Source organism: Chlorocebus sabaeus, chromosome 25 (genome assembly GCF_047675955.1).
Source record: "Chlorocebus sabaeus isolate Y175 chromosome 25, mChlSab1.0.hap1, whole genome shotgun sequence".
Lineage (NCBI taxonomy): Eukaryota > Metazoa > Chordata > Mammalia > Primates > Cercopithecidae > Chlorocebus > Chlorocebus sabaeus.
Genome location: NC_132928.1, coordinates 75365440 through 75387365, shown reverse-complemented (window position 1 = coordinate 75387365; position 21926 = coordinate 75365440). Strand labels below are relative to the sequence as shown.

The window sequence follows — 21926 nt, the reverse complement described above, 5'->3', positions numbered from 1 at the left end:
AAATTGGTTTGTGGCTAGATCATTCGTAGGTATATGGATTGTATATTAAGAAGTCACACAATTATTGTGAAATTATGCTTTCTTTGTATTTTATTGATGTATTTCACATTCATCTCTGGATTAGAAGATTTAATTGTGAAATTTCATAATGATTATGTTTTTTTCGTTGTTTTTTTTTTTTAGATGGAGTCTTGCTCTGTCACCCAGGCTGGAACGCAGTGGTGCAGTCTTGGCTCACTGTAACCTCCACCTCCTGGTTTCAAGCAATTTTCCTGCCTCAGCCTCCTGAGTAGATGGGACAACAGGCAACCACCACCACGCCCTGCTAATTATTGTGTTTTTAGTAGAGACAGGATTTAACCATGTTGGTGAGGCTAGTCTTAAACTCCTGACCTCAGGTGATCCACCCACCTCAGCCTCCCAAAGTGCTGGGATTATAGGTGTGAGCCACCGCTCCCGGCAGATAACTGTTTTAAAAATTACTCTAACCTTTGAGTGAGGTTAAAAAATGCTGAAGTGACATCAGAAAAACTAAGTGAGATCACTTGCTGAATGAAAGACCAAACGCCATCCATGTTCTTTCCTCCTTTATCTCCTGTCATTTTCTGTAGCTCAGGCTTAGGAGAAATTCAGATGAAAATAATCTAGATCCTTTGAATGACCATAAGCTGAAGTATAGCATGTCCCACAAATGTGACATCTAGTAAAAGCATCCAACAGAATATTAGCCTGTGTTACTGGAAATAAAGTGCTCAGATTAGGCAAGTAATAATCTTACTAAAACTGGTATTAGCTGTACCATATCTCTATTAATGGCCCTAATTTTGACATCAGCTTTTAAATTTTATTTTTCTTTTGAGTTGTTCTATTTTGGAAAATGATGAAGTAATTCACTGGAATGAATGCTCCTATAGAAACTATTATACAATTTGGAAAAAATACTTTTAAGAATTGACTTAAAGGCATGTGGACCAAAAGCAGGAAGAAATTCAAAAGCAGATCTCTCTCAAAAGGCAAACAGCACCTTATGTGATTGGTAAGTGGCTGCCTTTTGCTTTGGGGCATGCAGTGTCCAATCTGTCTGCTACTCTGGCAGCAGAAATCTGCTGCTTTATTGGTTTGAGGTATCAGAGGATATGCTTCAGGGCTCACAAGCAACAGAATAATTAGATGCGCTAAATCCTGGACACAAAGTTACCTACAAAACCTTTGTAAAAAAATTATCCAAATTCTGCTGACTATGCATGCTCTAGGAAAGCCCAGTATAATCGCAACAGATGGAAGCTGAAAGATTTGAGTAAAAATATAAGCAACTCCTCATGTAAAAGAGAGAAAACTGAAGTTTCAATCCAACGAGGTTAACTGCCTGCAAAACCAAAATCACTCTTCAGAAAAAAACTTGAAGTTCAGAGCCTCTACTACATATCATTTCCAATATCCAATATGCTGTCAAAAATAAGCAGATATAAAGAAACTAGAAAATGTGAGCTCTATTTTTTGGAAAAACCAAAACAACAAGAGCATAGGTAATACAAATCAATGCAAAGATGGCGCAGATCCTACAACTAGCAGACAGGGACTTTATAGCAACTATTATAAATATAAAATATGTTCAAAAATATAAAAGAAAACATATATATAATGAATAAATAGAACTAAATTATACATCACAAAAAATAAATGAAATCGAAAAATGAAAAGAATAATTTAAATACAAAAATAACTGGGTCAGCTTAGCATCAGATTGGAATTGTATAAAAAAGAGTTAATGAAATTAAAAGTTAATCAACAGAAATTTTCCAATCTGTAGATCAGATTGCCATTAAAACACTCTAGTTTAAGTATTTTGCTATTAAATGGAAACTTCCCTCAAAATACTATATAAAATTTAATTCCTATACCTCCTACACTTAATCAAGAAAATGTCAAGATCCTCCTAATCTTAGCATTATCTTATAAGCATTATCTTATTCATTAAAACCTGTACATTTTTAACTTTTACAGTCTTCTATCCTACAAGAATAATCTTGAGACCTTAAGAGCTATAAAAATACTCAAAGATAAAATAACTCTTTTCAGCACAGTCTGGAATTATTGCAAACACTGCTTTTTCAATCTAAGAGGTTTGTATGTGTATTTTCTCTTTTCATTCATGTACTCTCATAGCATGTTGTATTTCCACTATCAGGGAAATGTCGGCACTTTGTTAAAACTGTTCCTCAATTATCTTCTTTCCACTGGACTATCATTCACCTTTTTGACAGCAGGAATCATATGTCTGATTCCTCCACCCTGACCCCACATAGTCTCAGGACCAGAACAGTGCCTGCAAATGTCAGATCCTTGATGAATTTCTGGAAATCCCTTCAGATTTCCCATAAAAACTGTGCTGACAAATTACTCCCATTATGAGCATTCAAATAATCCCATTCGTAAGTGCTTGGAACATCTAATTTTCAAATGAATATTAAAATAGACCCAGATGTAAAAAGATTGGTCTGAAAAGTACTAAGTGATATCTGGCACTGGGTATACCAAACTGACTCATAATGAAGCCAAAACTATTCCTGAAGAACTGTGGCCTTATATATATAGATATACTAAGTGATATATGCATATTAGATATACAAAACTAAACTCAGTGAAAGACTAAAACTAGTCCTATAGAATTATTTCTTATAATACAGAGCATGCAGTTCAGAGGAATTCTTCTAGCATAGTTAAAAATCATCCTTATGTCTATCCGAATTACTCTGTCAGGTAACTAAAGAAAAAAGGACTTTATCCTTAGATGATGGGGTTTTTATTGATATTTTAATAGCCAGGTCTCTTTAAGACAAATAATGGTTAAAGTTAGAAAAAAATTAAAAAGTCAAAAGAATTTTTGTATGTGCTCCTTTGTGGTGCCACACTGCAGCACAGAATAGCTGGGCACTGTGAAAAGAGAGTCTAAAAATGTTACATGGTAAGAGAAATGACTGGTACTGACAGGCCAGGCTTAGCCCTTCCAGGACAGAAATGCCAAAAAAAAAAAAAAAAAAAAATCACACATGATCCCTCGGCTTCTCAGGAGAAGTCACTTTGGTGAGTGGGTTTGTGGAAAGAAAGGATTTTTAAAGTTTCTCATGCTGAAGGGGTCTTTGAGGGGATTCCACAGCAGCAGTCACAGAGCTTAAGGTCACAGCGCCTACGTAACAGCCCTCTAACACCCCATACAATACCCTCCCCTAGAGTGTGCTGGGACCAATGACTAGAACAGGATATCACTCCTGCAATGAGGTTACCTTAGATGGCAAAGGTCAAGGGATCTTGTAGGTGTAATTAAGGTTCCTTATCAATTGACTTTGAGTAAATCAAATGAGAGATTATCCAAGATGGATGATACTTAACCAGGTGAGCTCTTTCAAAGGACCCAGGCTTTCCCTAAGCACATAAACTACAAACAGCTAGTTTCCATGGGGTTCTACCCTGCTCTTGGTCCTCTCTTCCTGACCACCTGTGGACAACAGCATCAGCCCATGCCTAAGGATTCCAGCCTGATCATAATCATGCTTGCCAGACCACTCGCCCCGCAGGTAGCAGGCTTACTTACCCAGCCCTCACAATCTCATTCAGCAAACCTATATAATAAATGCCTTAATATATACACATCTCCACTGGTTCTGCATCTGTGGCTGAACCCTGATTGATTACTCTAATTCATCACAATGTGTCTGTATACGAGAATGTAGCTTTCATATGTATTTCTGTGTCATCTATTTTTTCCTGAGATAACCACTTCTGTTTTGTAACATATTAAATAAAATTAAACTATCAAATTATGATATGTTAATCACAGAAGGCTTCGATGGGGTCAGTCTCGTGCTTACAGTCATTAAAAAGGAACAGCATACAACTATAACTGAATTTCTCTATCTTCTGTAAAACCATAATTGGCACTATTTTATCGGGTTATCAATGCCCCTTGAGAAAAGACTACTGAAAAAATTTCTTTTGAATTTAATCCCAAGTAAATGCAAAATTCATTTCCATTGGTAAATTTGTATAACTGTTTTGATAAGAAAAAAATATTACAAGTTCTTTATAAAATCTTTAATTTTCATACTAAAGAGGGTTTTAGTCTTACTACGTAGTTGATTTTGGTTCAGCCACATATCTTACCTAAGCCTCAGTTTCCTCAACTGCATAATAAAGATAAAAAAACAGCATCTTAACTCCATAGAGTTGTGTTAGGATTAAATAAGATAAAGCATGAAAGATGCTTAGCACACTGTTTGACACGTAAGTTAGTCACCTCTACCTTTATTTTCAGTGTGTGACAGTGTACATTTTAAAACATCTGAAACATATTCTGAATGAAAAATTTAAAAATCCAAATAAAAATAATATAGTAAAAATATCTTAAAAATATTTTAGTCTGGCATCGTGGCACACGCCTGGGTAATCCCAGCATTTTGGGAGGCCGAAGCAGGCAGATCGCTTGAGCTCAGGAGTTCAAGACCAGCCTGGGCAACATGGCGAAACTCCGTCTCTACTAAAACTACAAAAATTTGCTGGGTATGATGGTGCACGCCTGTCGTCCCAGCTACTTGGGAGGCTGAGGTGGGGGAATTGCTTGAGTGAGAGACTCTGTCTCAAAAAAAAAAAAAAAAAAAAAAAAAAGTATTATATTTTTGACATTTGTTCCACATTTCTTGTAATCTTATTGACAGTCTTATTTGAAACTGCTATTCCATCATTTCCATAGCAAAAGACTTCTACCATGGTACATAGGGAGGAAAAAAACAGAGGAAATCGCCTACAGAGAAATGTTTCAGTGGCATTTTAAGCTAAAAAAATGTTATCTTGTGGGTTGGGGATTGGATACACATACGATTGGCAAGACCTGCCTTATGATTAAAACGAACATTTCAACACACTTGAAAACAAAGGGAAAACTTCTAGGAATAGAGAAAGTGAAGAACGTTTCTAAGAAAATCTACATTTATCAAATAGCATTCTTCATTATGTAAAATATTTTCCTTAAAAGAAAACAAAGTAGGTTACATTGTAAACAATTTCCTATTTTATTCAGTTTTTTCCTGAATATATAGTGTGTCAGCAATTGTTGATTCTTCCATCAAATCCTGTATCTGAGATTGGCTGGTGAATGTTCACATTAATGTCAAAGACACCCCAATGACAGTTGAAGAAATGCCCCTTATCTCAACTAGCAATATGGAACTTTAAAGCCAGTCTCACCTTTAAAATCTTAAGTTAAAATGATCTTAATGATTTATAAAATCTTCCAAATGTACTTATACCTTCAACACAGTCTTACACAGCTAGGGGTAAGGGACTGCTCATGTAAATGCAAGGGTTCAGAAGAAGTGATTTTGATTTCAGAATTTCAAAACCAAAACTCCTAAACCCAAATGGAAACTGAGATTTGCACCTGACCTAGAAACGTCTGATTTTCCATCAGTAATGAAAACTTGATTTGCAACACAGTAATTATGTCAACCAGCAGTGATTCATTATTGCATACTCAAAGTATACCTCAGGTCTAAGATATGTTACATCATTTTTTTAAAAGTGTTTACTTTTCACAATGTAAGTAGTTCTCTTCATGGGAAATATGGTAGAAGATGTATGTCTAAGATGTAAGGTCTAAGATATATGTTACATCATTTTTTAATAAGTGTTTCCCTTTCACAATGTAAGGACTCCTCTTCATGGGAAATATGGCAGAAGTATGTAAAGATAGGGCAAGAATTTTCAACCTACCAGTGACACTGAAGGGGGGAAATGTATCAAATATACCTTTCAGTGAATCCAATATGTATTTTAAAGAGACCATGACCAAATGTGGTAACTAACAAAGGGATTAAGTGAATCTGTTGAGTTATTCTATTTTCTCTGAAATGTTAACAATGTAAAACAATATTTTAAATATATATTTTTTCATCTTTAATCAAGGTCTCTTTTTTATTGTGTTTCAGTAGTTCTAAGTTCAATGCTGCTTTATTATATAATTGCAGAAAATACTTTTCAGCATGAATGGATTTTTATTTCATTGGGCTTCCAACTAAAACAAGATTCTATTATAAATATTATAATCAGCACTATTAATTACTCTAAATTTCACGTCTGTATATGTGAGTGTAGTTTTAGATACGTATTTCTGTGCCATGTATTTTTTCCTGAGATACCCATTTGTGTTCTGTAACTTATTTTAAATGAAACTAAACTATCAAATTATGTTAGTTCCACAGCCCTTTTTGCAGTACCTTGTAGCTGGATTTTAACGCTTTTCTAGTATCAGAAATATCTTCTATTTTAAAAACAATTTTCTACCAGTCAAAATTGGGTAAAATATTACACAAGAATCACACATTAATTTGTTCTGTTCTCTAAGATACCACACACACACACACACACACACACACACACACAGAGTCACCTAAACATTTTAATTAGCAGATGGTTTTAATAATTAAATTTATTTAAATTATAGCTCTCCCCTAATAGAGTTATTGGTATTTACAAACTTCTGAAACTCAGAGATCTAAGAATTTAAAAATTTAAAATACAGTAGTAAAATATATAGTAAAAAGTGTACCGTGCATTCTAAAGGAAGTTATCCAGAAGCATTAATTTGCTTTGAGAAAATGATGTTGATAATGATAGTGTTGACAGAAAAACAGATGTAAGAAAAAGACATCACTGCTCTACCTTTAACCAATGAAATAAGAATTTGAGTCACCAGCTCCGGACTACAGTCTTGGAAGTCAGGCATTGTTGTAAACAAAAGTCATTTTTTTAATTCCTAATTCGTAATATCCAGAGACAGTCCTATTTGGAAAGACACTAACCATGATTACAGAAAGTTCAAGTTAGGACATGAGCAAAATTTCAAAGAATTTGGAAGTGGGCATAAAAAATCTCCATCCCTTCCCTTCCCAGAGAAGACTGAGCCAGGAGAATCAAATCCCCCATACCACTTTGACTCACCAGATAATAAGAATTTTCTTTCCTTTCCCAACTGAATATATTTATGCCCAGTCTTAGAGTAGCTTTGCTGGTACATTCAGAAGTTCCCAATTGGAAATACATTGTTGTTATGATTCTGTTTATGTCGCTACACAAGTTATGATTCTGAGCTCATTTGAAATATTATGAGATGCATATATATATTTAAGATATATTAAATGCCTTGAATAATCTCAAGTACATTCAAGATTAAACTGTAAAAGGCATATTTAAAAAAAAAAAGTCTAAAGTCATTGCTCTGGGAGATACGGAATGAAGGGTAGGAAAGTTCAAATTCATCCGCTTTTAAAAGCCACATGCGTTCCAAGAATTGAAAAAAAAAAAGGCCAATTGCTAAAATTTGCTTACTGTGGAATTTGTTTCATTCACTGGAATACTGTTTCATTAAAATTTGCTTTTAAAATGACAGGAATTTTACAGTAAAAGAGGTTAACTTACTCATAGTATATAAAATAGAATACAACTGATTTTTCATCTCTCAAAATTATCAGATTTTAAAATCATCTGCTGATGAGGTCGCACAGAAATGTAAAGTTTCATACCCTGATCCTTAGCATAAATACTGGTGCAAAGTTCTGAAGAGTACTTCGGTCAGGTGCATTCACCCACTAGGGACGTTTAGCAATCCCCACTAAGTGTCAGGTACTGCAGTATCCACGGTGAACAAAACAGATACTGTTCTGCCCTCTGAGAGCCTCCAGTACCAAAACTTTTGAATCTCTCTCTTTTTTTTTTTTTTTTTGAGATGGAGTCTCGCTCTGTTGCCCAGGCTGGAGTGCAGTGGCATGATCTCAGCTCACTGCAAGCTCCGCCTCCAGGGTTCACGCCATTCTCCTGCCTCAGCCTCCTGAGTAGCTGGGACTACAGGCGCCCACCACCACTCCGGGCTAATTTTTTTGTATTTTTAGTAGAGACGGGGTTTCACCGTGTTAGTCAGGATGGTCTCGACCTCCTGACCTCGTGGTCCGCCCGCCTCGGCCTCCCAAAGTGCTGGGATGACAGGTGTGAGCCACCGCGCCCGGCCAAAATCTTCATATTCTTAGACCAAATAGTACAACTTCCAAAAAAGAAGTAGTCAGCAATATATAGAAATATTCAGAGATAAAAATATTCAGCTTAAAAGTGAAAAATGGAAAATAAGCTAAATATTCAAATATAATAAAGTAGCTGCATTAATTACGATAAATCTATATAAGATGTTGAATTATTGCCAAGTTCTATTAAAGAATATAGTAGTAAATGTTATTAAAAAAAATTAGGCCCAAGATAGTATATAATTAACACTACTCATCATCAAAATATGTAATATTTGCTTACAACTCAAATACACACAAGAGGTTGTTTCTGAGTGATGGATTGTGCATGAATTTACTTTTCTCCTTTCTCTATCTTTTTACTACCTTAAAATTTTTCTGTAATGACTATGCATTAAATATATAATAGAAAAAGTCATTTTAAAAGAAATAATTGGAAGAGTTATTATCTCTAGTTCATGGGAAAAACTTTATTATCTAATCTTCCAGTTATATTAAAATTAAAAATATAGTGTGATTTAAAAAAATTTCTCCTGAAATCTCGCCTTCACTTTCACTGCCTCCAACCACGTGATCATATGAAATTACCTGCAAGAATGAAGTGGCTGGAAGTATGGCAGCAAGTTATTAACCTGTACACTCGAGTGGTTCCCTGAACACCAGGCAGGAAAGTAGCTTTAAAGAAACTACATTGTTCAGTTAAAGAAGAGTTGGGATCTTTGGCCTCTCTACCTCTGTGCAACCGGTGACGTTACACAATTGCCAAATTCCAGAAACAGAATCCCTGAGCAGAACTCACAGAAGGATCTGGAGAGTCAAAAGTCCTCGAATACGAGCCCTGTTCTAACATGGAGAAAATGTTAGGAGAGATATTCAGAGAAAAAGGATGGAAAAGCTATTGCTTTGGGCAACCTGTCTCAAGAACATTCAAAAATATTCACAGCTTTTAAGTCACAATTTCCATTTCTAGGAATCCATCCTAAATAAACAAATCAAAAATATGCACAGAACTTATGTCCCAGAATGTCAGTGCAATGGTTGTTTTTTCCTTTAACTGATTTTGTTGTAAAATAAACATGACTATCATAATAGCCAAAATAATCCAGAGATATATTTTTTAAGTTAAAGAAAAAATCTCTCTACCTTCATGTTCTCATACGGCTTTCATTTTGATCTTTCTAAAATACTCTAAGTTAAATGATTAGTGTATCTCCTTCCACAACTACCATAAAATCATATACAAACACAAGTATGAAGATTTCTTTTTTAATTACAAAAATAAGATTTGTAATACCTATAATATTACAATAGATTACATTAAAATCTATCATAAGATTTGCAATACCTATATCACAATTTACAACTCAAACTGCTGAGTAAAACAATATTTTACTGAACAATATTTTCAGGGATATTTTTCCAGATCAATATATTGTTATACATATCTCCAGATCAATATACATTATGTATATAACATTTTCAACATACATTGTTATGCATATAACATATGTTATGGATATAACATATAAATATATATGTTATATAGATGTTATAGATGTTATATATATGAATGTTATGTATGTTATATACATAACAATATATATTGATCTGGAGATATATATAACAATTTATTGATATATTGATCTGGAAAGATAGCCATGAAAAATACATCCAATAAAATATTGTTTTACTCAACAATATTTACAAGGATATCTTTCCAGATCAATATATTTTGACAGCTAATACCACTTAATATTATAGATATAGAATAATTTTTATTGCCAATTTGTGACTTTTCCATTTTTTGTCACAACAAAGAATGATGAAATTAACTTGCACACATATTTTTACCTACAAGTTTCACTTTACTTCTGTAAGACTGTACCCTCCCACCCCCAACCCCAGCTTAAAAATATATAGGTCAATAGATGAAAGGCTATATAAGTAAGAATATTTTTGAAGTATGTTATTATACTTTTTTCCCTTTTTGCATTTCCATTTCCACACGAATAACCTGCTTTGCCACGGGCATTCATTTACCTCCAGGAGAATTAGGATTACTAGAGAAAGAATCAAATGAGAAAGATGTCCTGATACTCTCCCTCCCCTCACACCCTGCTACCAACAGGCCCTGGTGTGTGATATTCCCCTTCCAGTGTCCATGTGTTCTCACTGTTCAACTCCCATTTATGAGTGAGAACATGCAGTGTTTGGTTTTCTGGTCTTGTGTTAGTTCGCTGAGGATGATGGCTTACAGCTTCATCCGTGTCCCTGCAAAGGACATGATCTCATTCCTTTTTGTGGCTGCATAGTATTCCATGGTGTATATGTCCTACATTTTCTTTATCCAGCCTATCGTTGATGGGCATTTGGGTTTATTCCATGTCTTTGCTATTGTGAATAGTGCTGCAATAAACATGTGTACGTATATCTTTACAACAGACTGATTTATATTCCTTTGGGTATATACCCAGTAATGGGATCGCTGGGTCAAATTGTATTTCTGGTTCTAGATCCTTGAGGAATCGCCACACTGTCATCCACGATGGTTGAATTAATTTAGATTCCCATCAACAATGTAAAAGCCTTCCTGTTTCTCCACAGCCTCACCGGCATCTGTAGTTTCTTGACTTTTTAATAATCACCATTCTGACTGGTATGAGATGGTATCTCATTGTGGTTTTGATTTGCATTTCTCTAATGATCAGTGACGTTGAGCTTTTTTTCAAGTTTCTTGGCCACATAAATATCTTCTGTTGAGAAGTGTCTGTTCATATCCTTTGCCCACTTTTTATTGTTTTATGAATACTATCTTGTTTTGTGAATACTACCTTGTTATGTAAATTTAACAACTGTTACAACTTCAGTGACTTGCACTCTTCAATACCATGAAATATCCTTGTCTCCTGCAATGCTTTACTTTGCCTGAATTCCACCTCGTCTGATATTAAGATCAGATGCCTTTTTTTTTTTTTTTTTTTTTTTTGGAGCAGAGTCTCACTCTGTTGCCCAGGCTGGAGTGCAGTAGCGCAATTTAGGCTCACTGCAACCTCCACTTCCCAGGGTCAGGAAATTCTCCTGCTTCAGCCTCCCAAGCAGCTGGGATTACAGGTGCATGCCAGCACGCCTAGCTAACTTTTGTATTTTTAGTAGAGACAGGGTTCACCATGTTGGCCAGGCTGATCTTGAACTCCTGACCTCAAGTGATCCACCTGCCTTGGTCTCCCAAAGTGCTGGGATTACAGGGATGAGCCACCGCACCCGGCCTGTTTGTATTTTCTTGGTATTCCACCAGCCATCTTTTTATTTCCAACCTTTCCAAATAAAGTTGTTTTAGATGTGCCTTGTAATGTCAGTATAATTTATACTGCATCCCCCAATATGAAATTATTTAATTTTAAATTGTGATACAGTCCATTTATATATATTGATAAGCAAATAGAGTGAGCCATATTTTAGGTTTTCACTGTGTTGCATTTTAGGTTTTCTGTTTTCACACTGTTTTTTAGAGCCATTCACTCTGTGGTCTAATTTTCCTCATTGTCTGTATGTCTGTGACAGTGTTTATACCTCTGACTCTTTAGTAACCCTTTACTTCTTTTTATTAGGCTGGATTATGCATGATGAAAAAGGTAGCGTGTTCCTCTTTCTCTCACCAACTTTTCTCTCTTCCATCATCTTGTTAGTAAATGTTAGTATATTTGAGTGTTTCCTCTTTGGCTGTTAAATATTTATGCTTCCATTACTTGAGTTTTCAATCTTAAAGAGATCTTTGACTTCTGTTTCATAGAAGGCAATTGGAGCACCTACTGTACATTTCACTCTTCCTCTTTTTCCTCCAAGTTTTGTTAGATGTATTCTGCCTGTTTATTTTATTTTTTTACTTTTAGTTTTTCTATAGAGTCTTGGTCTCACTGTGTTGCCCAGGCTGGAGTGCAGTGGGCATGATCATAGCTCACTGCAGCCACGAACTCCTGGGCTCAAGAGATCTTCCCACCACAGGCTCCCAGCTTTTAAAAATACTCAAGTTTGGCAAATCATTCCAATGTCTTCCATTGTGATGTACCAGTTCATGTTTTTCTACCTCTTCGAGATTTTATTTGGGTAAGTTATATTTTGCTAGGAGGGCATAAATTTCTCCTAGTTTTTCTAATTTACTGTCAAAAAGCTGAATGTCATTTTAACAGGTAGCACCTTCTTTACTTGAAAAGGGTTTTGACCATCAAATAATTGGTTCTTCTTTAGTGGGCTGAATTTTTTTCTTTCTGGACAGAGGTGCTATCAGTAGATAAACTAGCAAATTCCCACCCCTCTGCTAGCTAGATTTAAGAAAGAAGCCCATGTCCCCATAATGGGATTAACTGTGCTTTCCAGTTACAGAGACAAGCAGCAATTCTGGCCCACCTTGAGGTCCACTGAGCACCCCACTGTAGCGACCCTCTAAGAGCCCACAGAGCAAATATACAGGTACAGATGCTTTGTAAGGATAATGAGGTTTTACCAGCTGTGCCTCTCTATTTTCACAATGGAGAATAAAGACCTACCCTGACTGTCTTTCCTGGAGCTCTCCAGTTAACTCATAGATTCGGAGGCATCCTCTACCATTTGGTGTGATGCAGAACAGGAGTTGAAAGAGAAAGGCATTGGGAATGTTCATTCAGGGTACTGTCTTTCCAGAATTACTTCTGGTCTCCCCACAGCTTATTTTGGTTTGAGTTTTATTTATAATAATATATATGTATGAATATATGTATATATTATGTAACTATAGAAACCACCTAAATGTACCATAAAGGGTAATGATTACATAAAGAGTAATGATTGCATAAATCATAGTGTATACATACATACTGGGATAGTATGCAGCTGTCAAAAATATAAAATATAAAAATACTACTATACATCCTCATAAAAGCAGAACACAAAACTACAGTCATATTTTGTAATGTACAGTTGATTCTTGAAGGACATGAATTTGGACTGTGCAGGTCCACTTATACATGCATTTTCCTTCATCTCTGATATCCCTGAGACAACAAGACCAGCCCCTCTTCTTCTTCCTCCTCCTCCTCAGCCTACTCAACATGAAAACAAAGACCAATTTTGTTGATGGTCCACTTCCACCTAAGGCATAGAAAATATATTTTATCTTCCTTATGGCTTTTTTTTTTTTTTTTTTTTTTGAGACAGAGTCTCACTCTATCAACCAGAGTGGAGTGCAGTGGCATGATCTCAGCTAATTGCATCCTCTGCCTCACAAGTTCAAGCGATTCTTCTGCCTCAGCCTCCTGAGTAGCTGGGACTACAGGCACATGCCACCACGCCTGGCTAATTTTTGTATTTTTAGTAGAGACAACGTTTCACCATGTTGGTCAGATTCACCTGCCTCGCCCTCCCAAAGTGCTGGGATTACAGGCGTGAGCCACAGTGCCCAGCCTTCCTTATAGTTTTCTTAATAATATTTTCTTTATTTTCTTTATTGTAAGAATACAGTTTATAATATATACAACATTAAAAATATGTGTTAATCAACTATGTTATCAGTAAGGTTTCCAGTCAACAATAGGCTATTGGTAGTTAAGTTTTTGGAGAGTCAAAATGTAGATTTCAATTGCATGGGGGAGGGGTATTGGTGATCCCTAATCCCCATGTTGCAAGGTTGTGTACATTTAGACAGTAAAAGAAAATGATTAGGAAGGAAATTCATCGAAACGTTGATATTCTGCATAATTAGGTAGTTCTTACTCCTACTTTTTTTTTTGTATTTTCTAAACTTTCTAAGACAAACATGTACTGCTTTCAAAATCAGAATACATGAAATATGATTAAAGCACTAAAAAACTTTTAAGTAGCTGTAAATAACTACTTTTAACTTTGTTACAATTATTCTAAATGATAAATGTTTTCTTATATGTTAGATATTATTTATATGAAATATATTATTAAGAGTATAGTGAAATAGTTTATTTTCATAATTAGGAAAATTAATGTTCTCTATTTTCTGCACTCACTGGAGCAATCCAGGCCATGTAGAAATAAAGTAGTCAGTGGCCTCTGGTGACAACTGCAAATACAAGCTCTATGGGACACCTTCAAAGTTCAATAAATATTTATGTTTATGCTGCCAATCCTATGCTGTGACAGGACACCATAATAAGATTAATAAAATGGAATTTATTAAGCATACAGAAAATTGGTCTTTTAGGGTAAATTTTTTACCTAAATAGGAAATAATCATTTAATAAGGCTTGTAAAATATTTAGAAGATTTTACCTAACATATAGATCTCTAGAGAGAGGCAAAGTAAAAATTTAAACCTAATCCAATATTGAAAAAGCACTGTAGTGCATGTATTATAGTTCTACTAAGCCAAATCATGACCTTGTTTTGAATATATTATACATGGTACTTAACATCTTTTCCTGATCTAATAACACTGCTATCAAAAATCCAACTTGAATTGAGCCAGCATACAAAATATGGGCAAGGGTGATTGAATCCTAAGAATTTCCTAGTAGTGAAAGAACAAAATAATATGTTTTTTTTTTTTTAATGAGCCCTGAATAACACTGTGAAGATGCCTATACCAAAGAGTATGCACTAATCGCAGAAATACAAAGTCAAATCTTTATCTATTTAAAGGAACAAAGTTTTGCCTTTCTAAGATGAAAGCTAGTTAGTAGTTTAATATTGTTCCAATCACCTTTCCCAAGTTTCACAATCTTCATTAAATTATGAACAGAAATATGCAATTGATATGGTTTGACTCTGTGTCCCCACCCAAATCTCATCTCAATTTGTAATCCTCACATGTTGAGGGAAAGAGGTGATTGGGTCATTGAGGGGGAGTTTCCCCCATGCTGTTCTCCTGAGAGTAAGTTCTCATGAGATCTTATGGTTTTTTTTAAGTATTTGATGCTTCCCCCTTCACACTCACTCTCTTGCTCTCTCGCCTGCCGCCATGTAAGATTTGCCTGCTTCCCCTTCTGTCATGATTGTAAGTTACCTGAGGCCTTCCCAGCCATGCACAAGTGCAAGTCAATTAAACTCCTTTTCATTATAAATCACCCAGTCTCAGGTATTTCTTTATAGCAGTGTGAAAATGGACTAACATAGCAATTATCATAAAAATGATTCAGTAGGGATAAGGATAAAGGTCTGCATATAAGAATGGATGTATAAATGTATCTTTGAGACACAGATTCCAGTGTGCTTTATCCTCATACTGTAACCCAAAAACATCACAATATCTGTGGTTACTGTATACTGTCAATGCTTAAGAAAACAGGAAGGAGCTGGATGGATGTGTTTTAAGAACCATAAACCACATGAAACACCTTTCCTTTGATGATGTATAATAGGTATTTTTGACAGCGTCATACTCTTCCAACATGTATGTATACAGTATGATTTATGCAATCACTACCCTTTATGTAATCATTACCCTTTAGTGTACATTTAGGTTGTTTCTATAGGCAGGTTTTAATGGTTAAGAAAATCGGTTTTACTGGAGAGGAATGGATGGAAGAGAAACTGGGAATTTAGAAATACACATATGACATACTTACATCATTTCTTTTCTCATTTCTAACATCAAAGGGAACATGACAGGGTAACATGTATAGGAAACCCAAAATATTTTCTGTCTCACCTTGGAAGACCGGAAGGTAAATGCTGTTGATTTTACATCAGCTTTCTCTTTGTCCATGAGTAGAAGGTTTTTGTCTTCCATGAGACTCAAGTATTTTCCTGTTGTGACATGGCGTAATCGGAACGGCTGGCCCCATCTTATGTGGCTTCCACTCCACCTAATGAAAACAGTTAGGACTTGATCCAATAGCACCCACATTCACAGAAGGAGCAGCTACTGAAACACATGTCAGACAGTGAACAGTCATATATATTGTCTTACTTAATGTTCTCAAAAAACTTAGGATGTTAGTGATATTAATTTCATTTCACAAATAACAAAACGGCTCTTCAGAATGATTAAGTAATATACAAAGTCATAAACCTCATAGTAAGAAGAAGTTAAATTTAACTCAAGGTGTTCTGACTTTAAACACCATACTATCTACACAGCACCCTATTCTATGCGAGATAACTAAGAACTTGTGCTCCAAGTCAACCTCTAATACAGACGAGTCAAGCTCTAATGCAGATAACGCAGGAAGTATAACTTCAAATAATATTTCAGCATTTACTAGTTAAACACTGTTGTATTTGCACAGACTTGAAAAATAGTAGTATTGTGGTCAATGTCTAAGTGTGATTAATTGGAACTCATATATGTAAACTGAAGTATATAGTTAGACTATATTTACCTGACAAAATAAATGTATTCTTATACTTTACATTTCAATATTGTGGAACAATTACGTTATTAGAATCCGATGAACAAAAAAGATAAACCAAGAAAATGAAAATTCTAAAAAAGTCAAGAAAAAAAGGTAATAAACAGAAAATATAGAATGTGTCAGTAAAAAGATAAGTGATGATCATTAAAAATTTGCTTTAAAGGATACTGAATGTTCTTAATGCACAGAAATGATAAATGTTTGAGATGATGGATAAGCTAATTACTCTGATCTGATCACTGTACATTACCTGTATTAAAACATGACTTTGTACCCCATAAGTATGTATAATTATCATTTGTCTATTAAAAATAAATAAAATGACTTTCAGGTAGGATAAAATAGAAAAATCAAAATACAAGCTGTTCTTGCTTTGCACATTACCTTGTTAACTGAAGGTTGTGCATTTAGGAGCTTTAACCATGCTAAGGTGCAGAGCCATGGCACAGTTCTATTGTACATGACTTTCCCTTAACACCATACCATGCAAAGTGAGGACAGCCCATATATATCATTGAGAAGAGACAAGCTTAAGATCAAAGCATGCAAGAAAACTAAAAACATATGAGTAGAAAAGATTCAACAAGCAAATAAACATAAAAAGGAAATGGCAAATTTGACATTAGATAATTTCCAATTCAAGGTCAAAAAGCACAAAAGGTATACAGCCAGATATTTTATGAAGAAAAAGTGTATACTCTAAAAATAATGCATGTTGTAAAGCTTCATATGTCAACAGCAAGCAGAAAATGAAACATAAGGATAACTTTTTAAAAGACAGTTTACAGTGGATGATTTTGTCAAAATACAATGAGTCAAAGAAAAAGTAAATATATGGAGAGTTTCACTATAATCTTATTACTTAATAAACTTGGGTTTATATGGACTCATTAAAAATGTTTGTGTTCTACAAATTGAGAACACTTGTTTCAAAGCTAGCAATCTTTTAGTAAATTATAAATCAATTTAATGTTGTTTTCCTAACCTGGATTTCTGACTTGAGATATTAGCATAGAAAATTAGCAGTAGAATATTATAACAAGTTCATTTTCACATGAATTTGTTTATAAGGACAATTAATTTGGAAAGTCCCCCAACTAAGTTAATAACCATGTACTCATAAAACGAGATAACACAGTATTGTCTTAAAATGAAATTAAAATTTGTTACCAATAATAGCATATTAAAGTATTTCTATTTTGGAAATAAACAAGCTTCTAAAAATCCTCCTCTTATAAAATTAAGTGTATTGTTTGCAAATACTATGAAAACCACTATTATTATTATTATTATTAAGACAGATTCTCGCTCTATCACCCAGGCTGGAGTACAGTGGTGTGATCTTGGCTCACTGTAACCTCTGCCTCCGCCTCCCGGGTTTAAGCGATTCTGTAGTCCCGGCCTCCCGAGTAGCCAGGAGGATATGCACATGCCACCATGCCCTATATTTTTGTATTTTCAGTAGAGATAGGGTTTCACCATGTTAGCCAGGATGGTCTTGATCTCCTGACCTCATGATCGGCCCCCCTCAGCCTCCCAAAGTGATGGATTACAGGCGTGAGCCACCCTGTGCCCAGCCACAATTATTTTTAATATTTGTTTCCATTATTTGAAAAACAATGAAATATTTGGAAAATACTAATTTTGGAAATAATGAATAACTTCCAAATAATATTTCATCTTAATCATCAGAGAACACACCTTCCTTTTCAAAATAGCTCAAAATTTTGACCAGATACATAGTATTTACTAGTGCATCTGGAAAATGTTCTGGGCTCAGTTCTATTGACTAGAACTCATATGTACCAGTGCTCCTTTCAAGTCTCTAAGAGGATTCTGGTAGAAACGGAACGAATGTGGCCAGTTTTTGGCAAAACCATTGCAAAGTCTAAGCACATTAGCACATTTGCTTTCCTATCCAGCCACTCAAACTAGCCTGGTCTCACATGCCCAGACCTCCACCTCCTCCCAAATGAGAGGGCAAACCCAAAAGTATCCAGAGACAAGAAAATCATATGTAGGAAAAACTAAAATTGGCAATAGTAATGGAGTTTTAGAAAGCAATTTCCTATGGTAACATCAAAAACTGTGCCCTACGTATTATTGATATTTACTCAAAATCACCTCAAAGCAAATTGGGGAAGAGTGAGTACTTCTTTATGATATATCACCCTTTAATTTTGTTTATTTGTAACATAAAAAATAGAACTTGAACTATATCTAATTCATAGTTTTTATTTCAATGATTATTCCTATTACAGGAACTAATATATATCTCACTTACAATATCCCTATAATTTTGCCTTGGAGTACAATATAGGAGAGCATTTTCTATTCAATTTAACTCCCTACATCAAAACCATTTATTAAAAAGGCTATGATACTGAAAAACTTTTGACAATAGTTTTATTTGTGTATGCAGTATAAAATATATAATGAATGGACCAGATCAACTACAACAAATATATAGTTTAGGATCTCATTGGAGAAAAGAGAAGACCGAGTATCCCAAATACTGAATATAAACATTGACATTAGGCAATATAATTGTATCATAAACAAAATCAGGATCTTCACTATAAATTCCTAAGTATAAAGCGAAATTAGTAATTATGTGGCCATTGCATATAAGACACGTAAACTTCCTAGAATGAAAGGGATTTAATTTAAAAAACTAAAAGCCGGCCGGGCGCGGTGGCTCAAGCCTGTAATCCCAGCACTTTGGGAGGCCAAGATGGGTGGATCACGAGGTCAGGAGATCAAGACCATCCTGGCTAACACAGTGAAATCCCGTCTCTACTGAAAAATACAAAAAACTAGCAGGGCGAGGTGGCGGCGCCTGTAGTCCCAGCTGCTCAGGAGGCTGAGGCAGGAGAACGGCGTGAACGCGGGAGGCGGAGCTTGCAGTGAGCTGAGATCCGGCCACTGCACTCCAGCCTGGGTGACAGAGCCAGACTCCGTCTCAAAAAAAGAAAAAAAAAAAACAAAAAACTAAAAGCCCCTAAACTGAATGTAGCTCGATTTACATATCTACAATAAAGCCAAAGTAGGTTAAAGAGTCAGTGTAATGTGAAAAACTTCTTAAAATAATTATATTCTATACATATGAATCCCCTACTTTCCTACTGCTAGACAGGAAGGTGACATTTAATCAAGGGTCACAGAGAAGAGCAAAACATCTCTCTTTAAGCTGCTAAATGGTTGAAAACCTGCGTGCTCTGCCTTCTCTGTGGTGTTCCCCTCAGTGACATCTGGACTCCGAGAAGCAATTAGCATCCCTTTTCCCCTGTGACTGACCATAAGATCATGTCCTTTCTTTATATTGATCATCCATAATCAAAGTGAAAATAAACTCCAAACTTCTATTTCAAAATACAAACATAAGCAACAGTGGAGAGACAGGATCAAGCCTACTTAATGCAGAAGTTTGCAGAATAATCTAGATTTATGTAGTCACAGCTCATCAATAATATTGATAACAATAAAAACAAAGTCCTGTCAGGTTTTCAGAAGCTCTTGTGCTATTTTTTTAACCAAAAATAAGATAGATTTAGGGTCTCTCTCTACAAAAAAGATAAATATTTCTTTAAGCTCTCAATCATGAAGTACAGGTATGTCTCTAAATTTTGAAAACACACCTTCAATCTGTTTTATAAGGGCGACACAACCTCTCTAAACTGCACTTAGAGTGACAATTTAATTATATATATAATTAGTAATTATTTATACAATTAATTAGTATAAACGCTTCTTTGATCTTTCATTTGTATAATACCCAAAGTAAAAAAAATGAGTAATACTTAAAATCCCTTTCCTTAAATTATCTGAATAATTACAAAACATATAAAAGCTATGAGTTTTCCTTTGTTTTCCTTAGAAGTCTGTCTCTTCTTTTCCATCTCATTATGATATGCATTTCTAATAAAAATTTTCTTTTGAGTATTTACCAAAAGTTTTAGTATTTAGGTAGATTTGATCAATTGTGCCTCTATATCAAAGAAATTTAATAATATTAATTAGTTATTAATGACAATATAGAATAACTTTTTAAAGTTATAGACTTACTAACATAAGAAATATAAGAAATTAATTTATCTGAATATTTTTGTTGCACAGGAGTAGTATGTAGTAAAAAGGAAAAACTGAATGATATATATTTTTATTGTTAAAGAGGAACATTTTCAGTAAACAAAGGTATTAAACCAGCATTACTTACAGTCAGTTGGATACTTTGGAAAGGGTGATGTAACCATTTTATTTTAAAGTATCACTATTTAAAATACACTGGAAGTTATATTCTTTTTTTTTTTTTTTTTTTTGTTTGTTTGAGATGGAGTCTCACTTAGTCGCCCAGGCTGGAGTGCAGAGGTGCAATCTCTGCTCACTGCAAGCTCCGCCTCCTGGGTCCACGCCATTCTCCTGCCTCAACCTCCTGAGTAGCTGGGACTACAGGCGCCCACCACCATGCCCGGCTAATGTTCTGTAGTTTTAGTAGAGACGGGGTTTCACCGTGTTAGCCAGGATGGTCTCGATCTCCTGACCTAGGGATCCACAGGCCTTGGCCTCCCAAAGTGCTGGGATTACAGGCATGAAGTCACCGTGCTCAGCCCACTGGAAGTTATATTCTATGCATCTAAACCAATAAAGGATTTCTATGTCAACCTCGCAATGTTCAAGAATATACAGAGTTTTTCAAAATTATTGTATGGGTCACATAAGCAAAAACAACTGAAGGCCACTAAACTACTCTCATCACCATTAGACAGGCAATAATCTCAAAATAAAATGTCTATAAAGATAGATAGAACAGGCTGGGAGTGGTGGCTCACACCTGTAATCCCAGCACTTTGGGAGGCTGAGGCAGGAGGATCATGAGGTCAGGAGATTGAGACCATCCTGGCTAACACCGTGAAACCCCGTCTCTACTAAAAACACAAAAAATTAGCCGGGCATGGTGGCGGGCACCTGTAATCCCAGCTACTCGGGAGGCTGAGGCAGGGGAATGGTGTGAACTTGGGAGGCGGAGCTGGCAGTGAGCCAGGATTGCACCACTGTACTCCAGCCTGGGCGACAGAGCAAGACTCCATCTCAAAAAAAAAAAAGACAGTTATACTAGAGTAAGATAGCCCTCATTCCCAGCCTTAGAGTCTCTTATCCTAAATCAATAATGTCTTTAAAGCCCAATACAAATCAATTATCATTCTAAATCAATAAAGTCTTTAAAACCCAATATACTAGGAAACAAATACATTGAAAATTTACTGCTTTCAGGCAAAGGACTAAAGATTCCAATTATTTAAAAAATAAAATATGACATTTTAATTCTACTTAAAATAGTTCAAAATGACACCTTCATCATCATATTGTACTCATTTATAGGAACTAAAAGGAAATATTCAGACAAGTCATCAGAAAAATATACTTTATACATTTATATGTTTCATAAATATTAATATATAAAAACTCTCATTACTATAATGAATACACAGTGACTTTTATTGCA

General features: G+C 35.1%; 1 protein-coding gene across 6 annotated transcripts in view; it reads right to left on the bottom strand.

Moving 5' to 3' along the window:
* RYR2 (ryanodine receptor 2) overlaps window positions 1-21926 on the bottom strand; it is a 783951-nt gene that overhangs the window by 394026 nt on the left and 367999 nt on the right. For all 6 annotated transcript variants that reach the window (XM_073011864.1, XM_073011860.1, XM_073011862.1 and 3 more), the window contains one exon: window positions 15718-15874. In XM_073011864.1, coding sequence (XP_072867965.1) covers window positions 15718-15874 — 157 coding nt within the window. The remainder of the gene's footprint in view (window positions 1-15717; window positions 15875-21926) is intronic.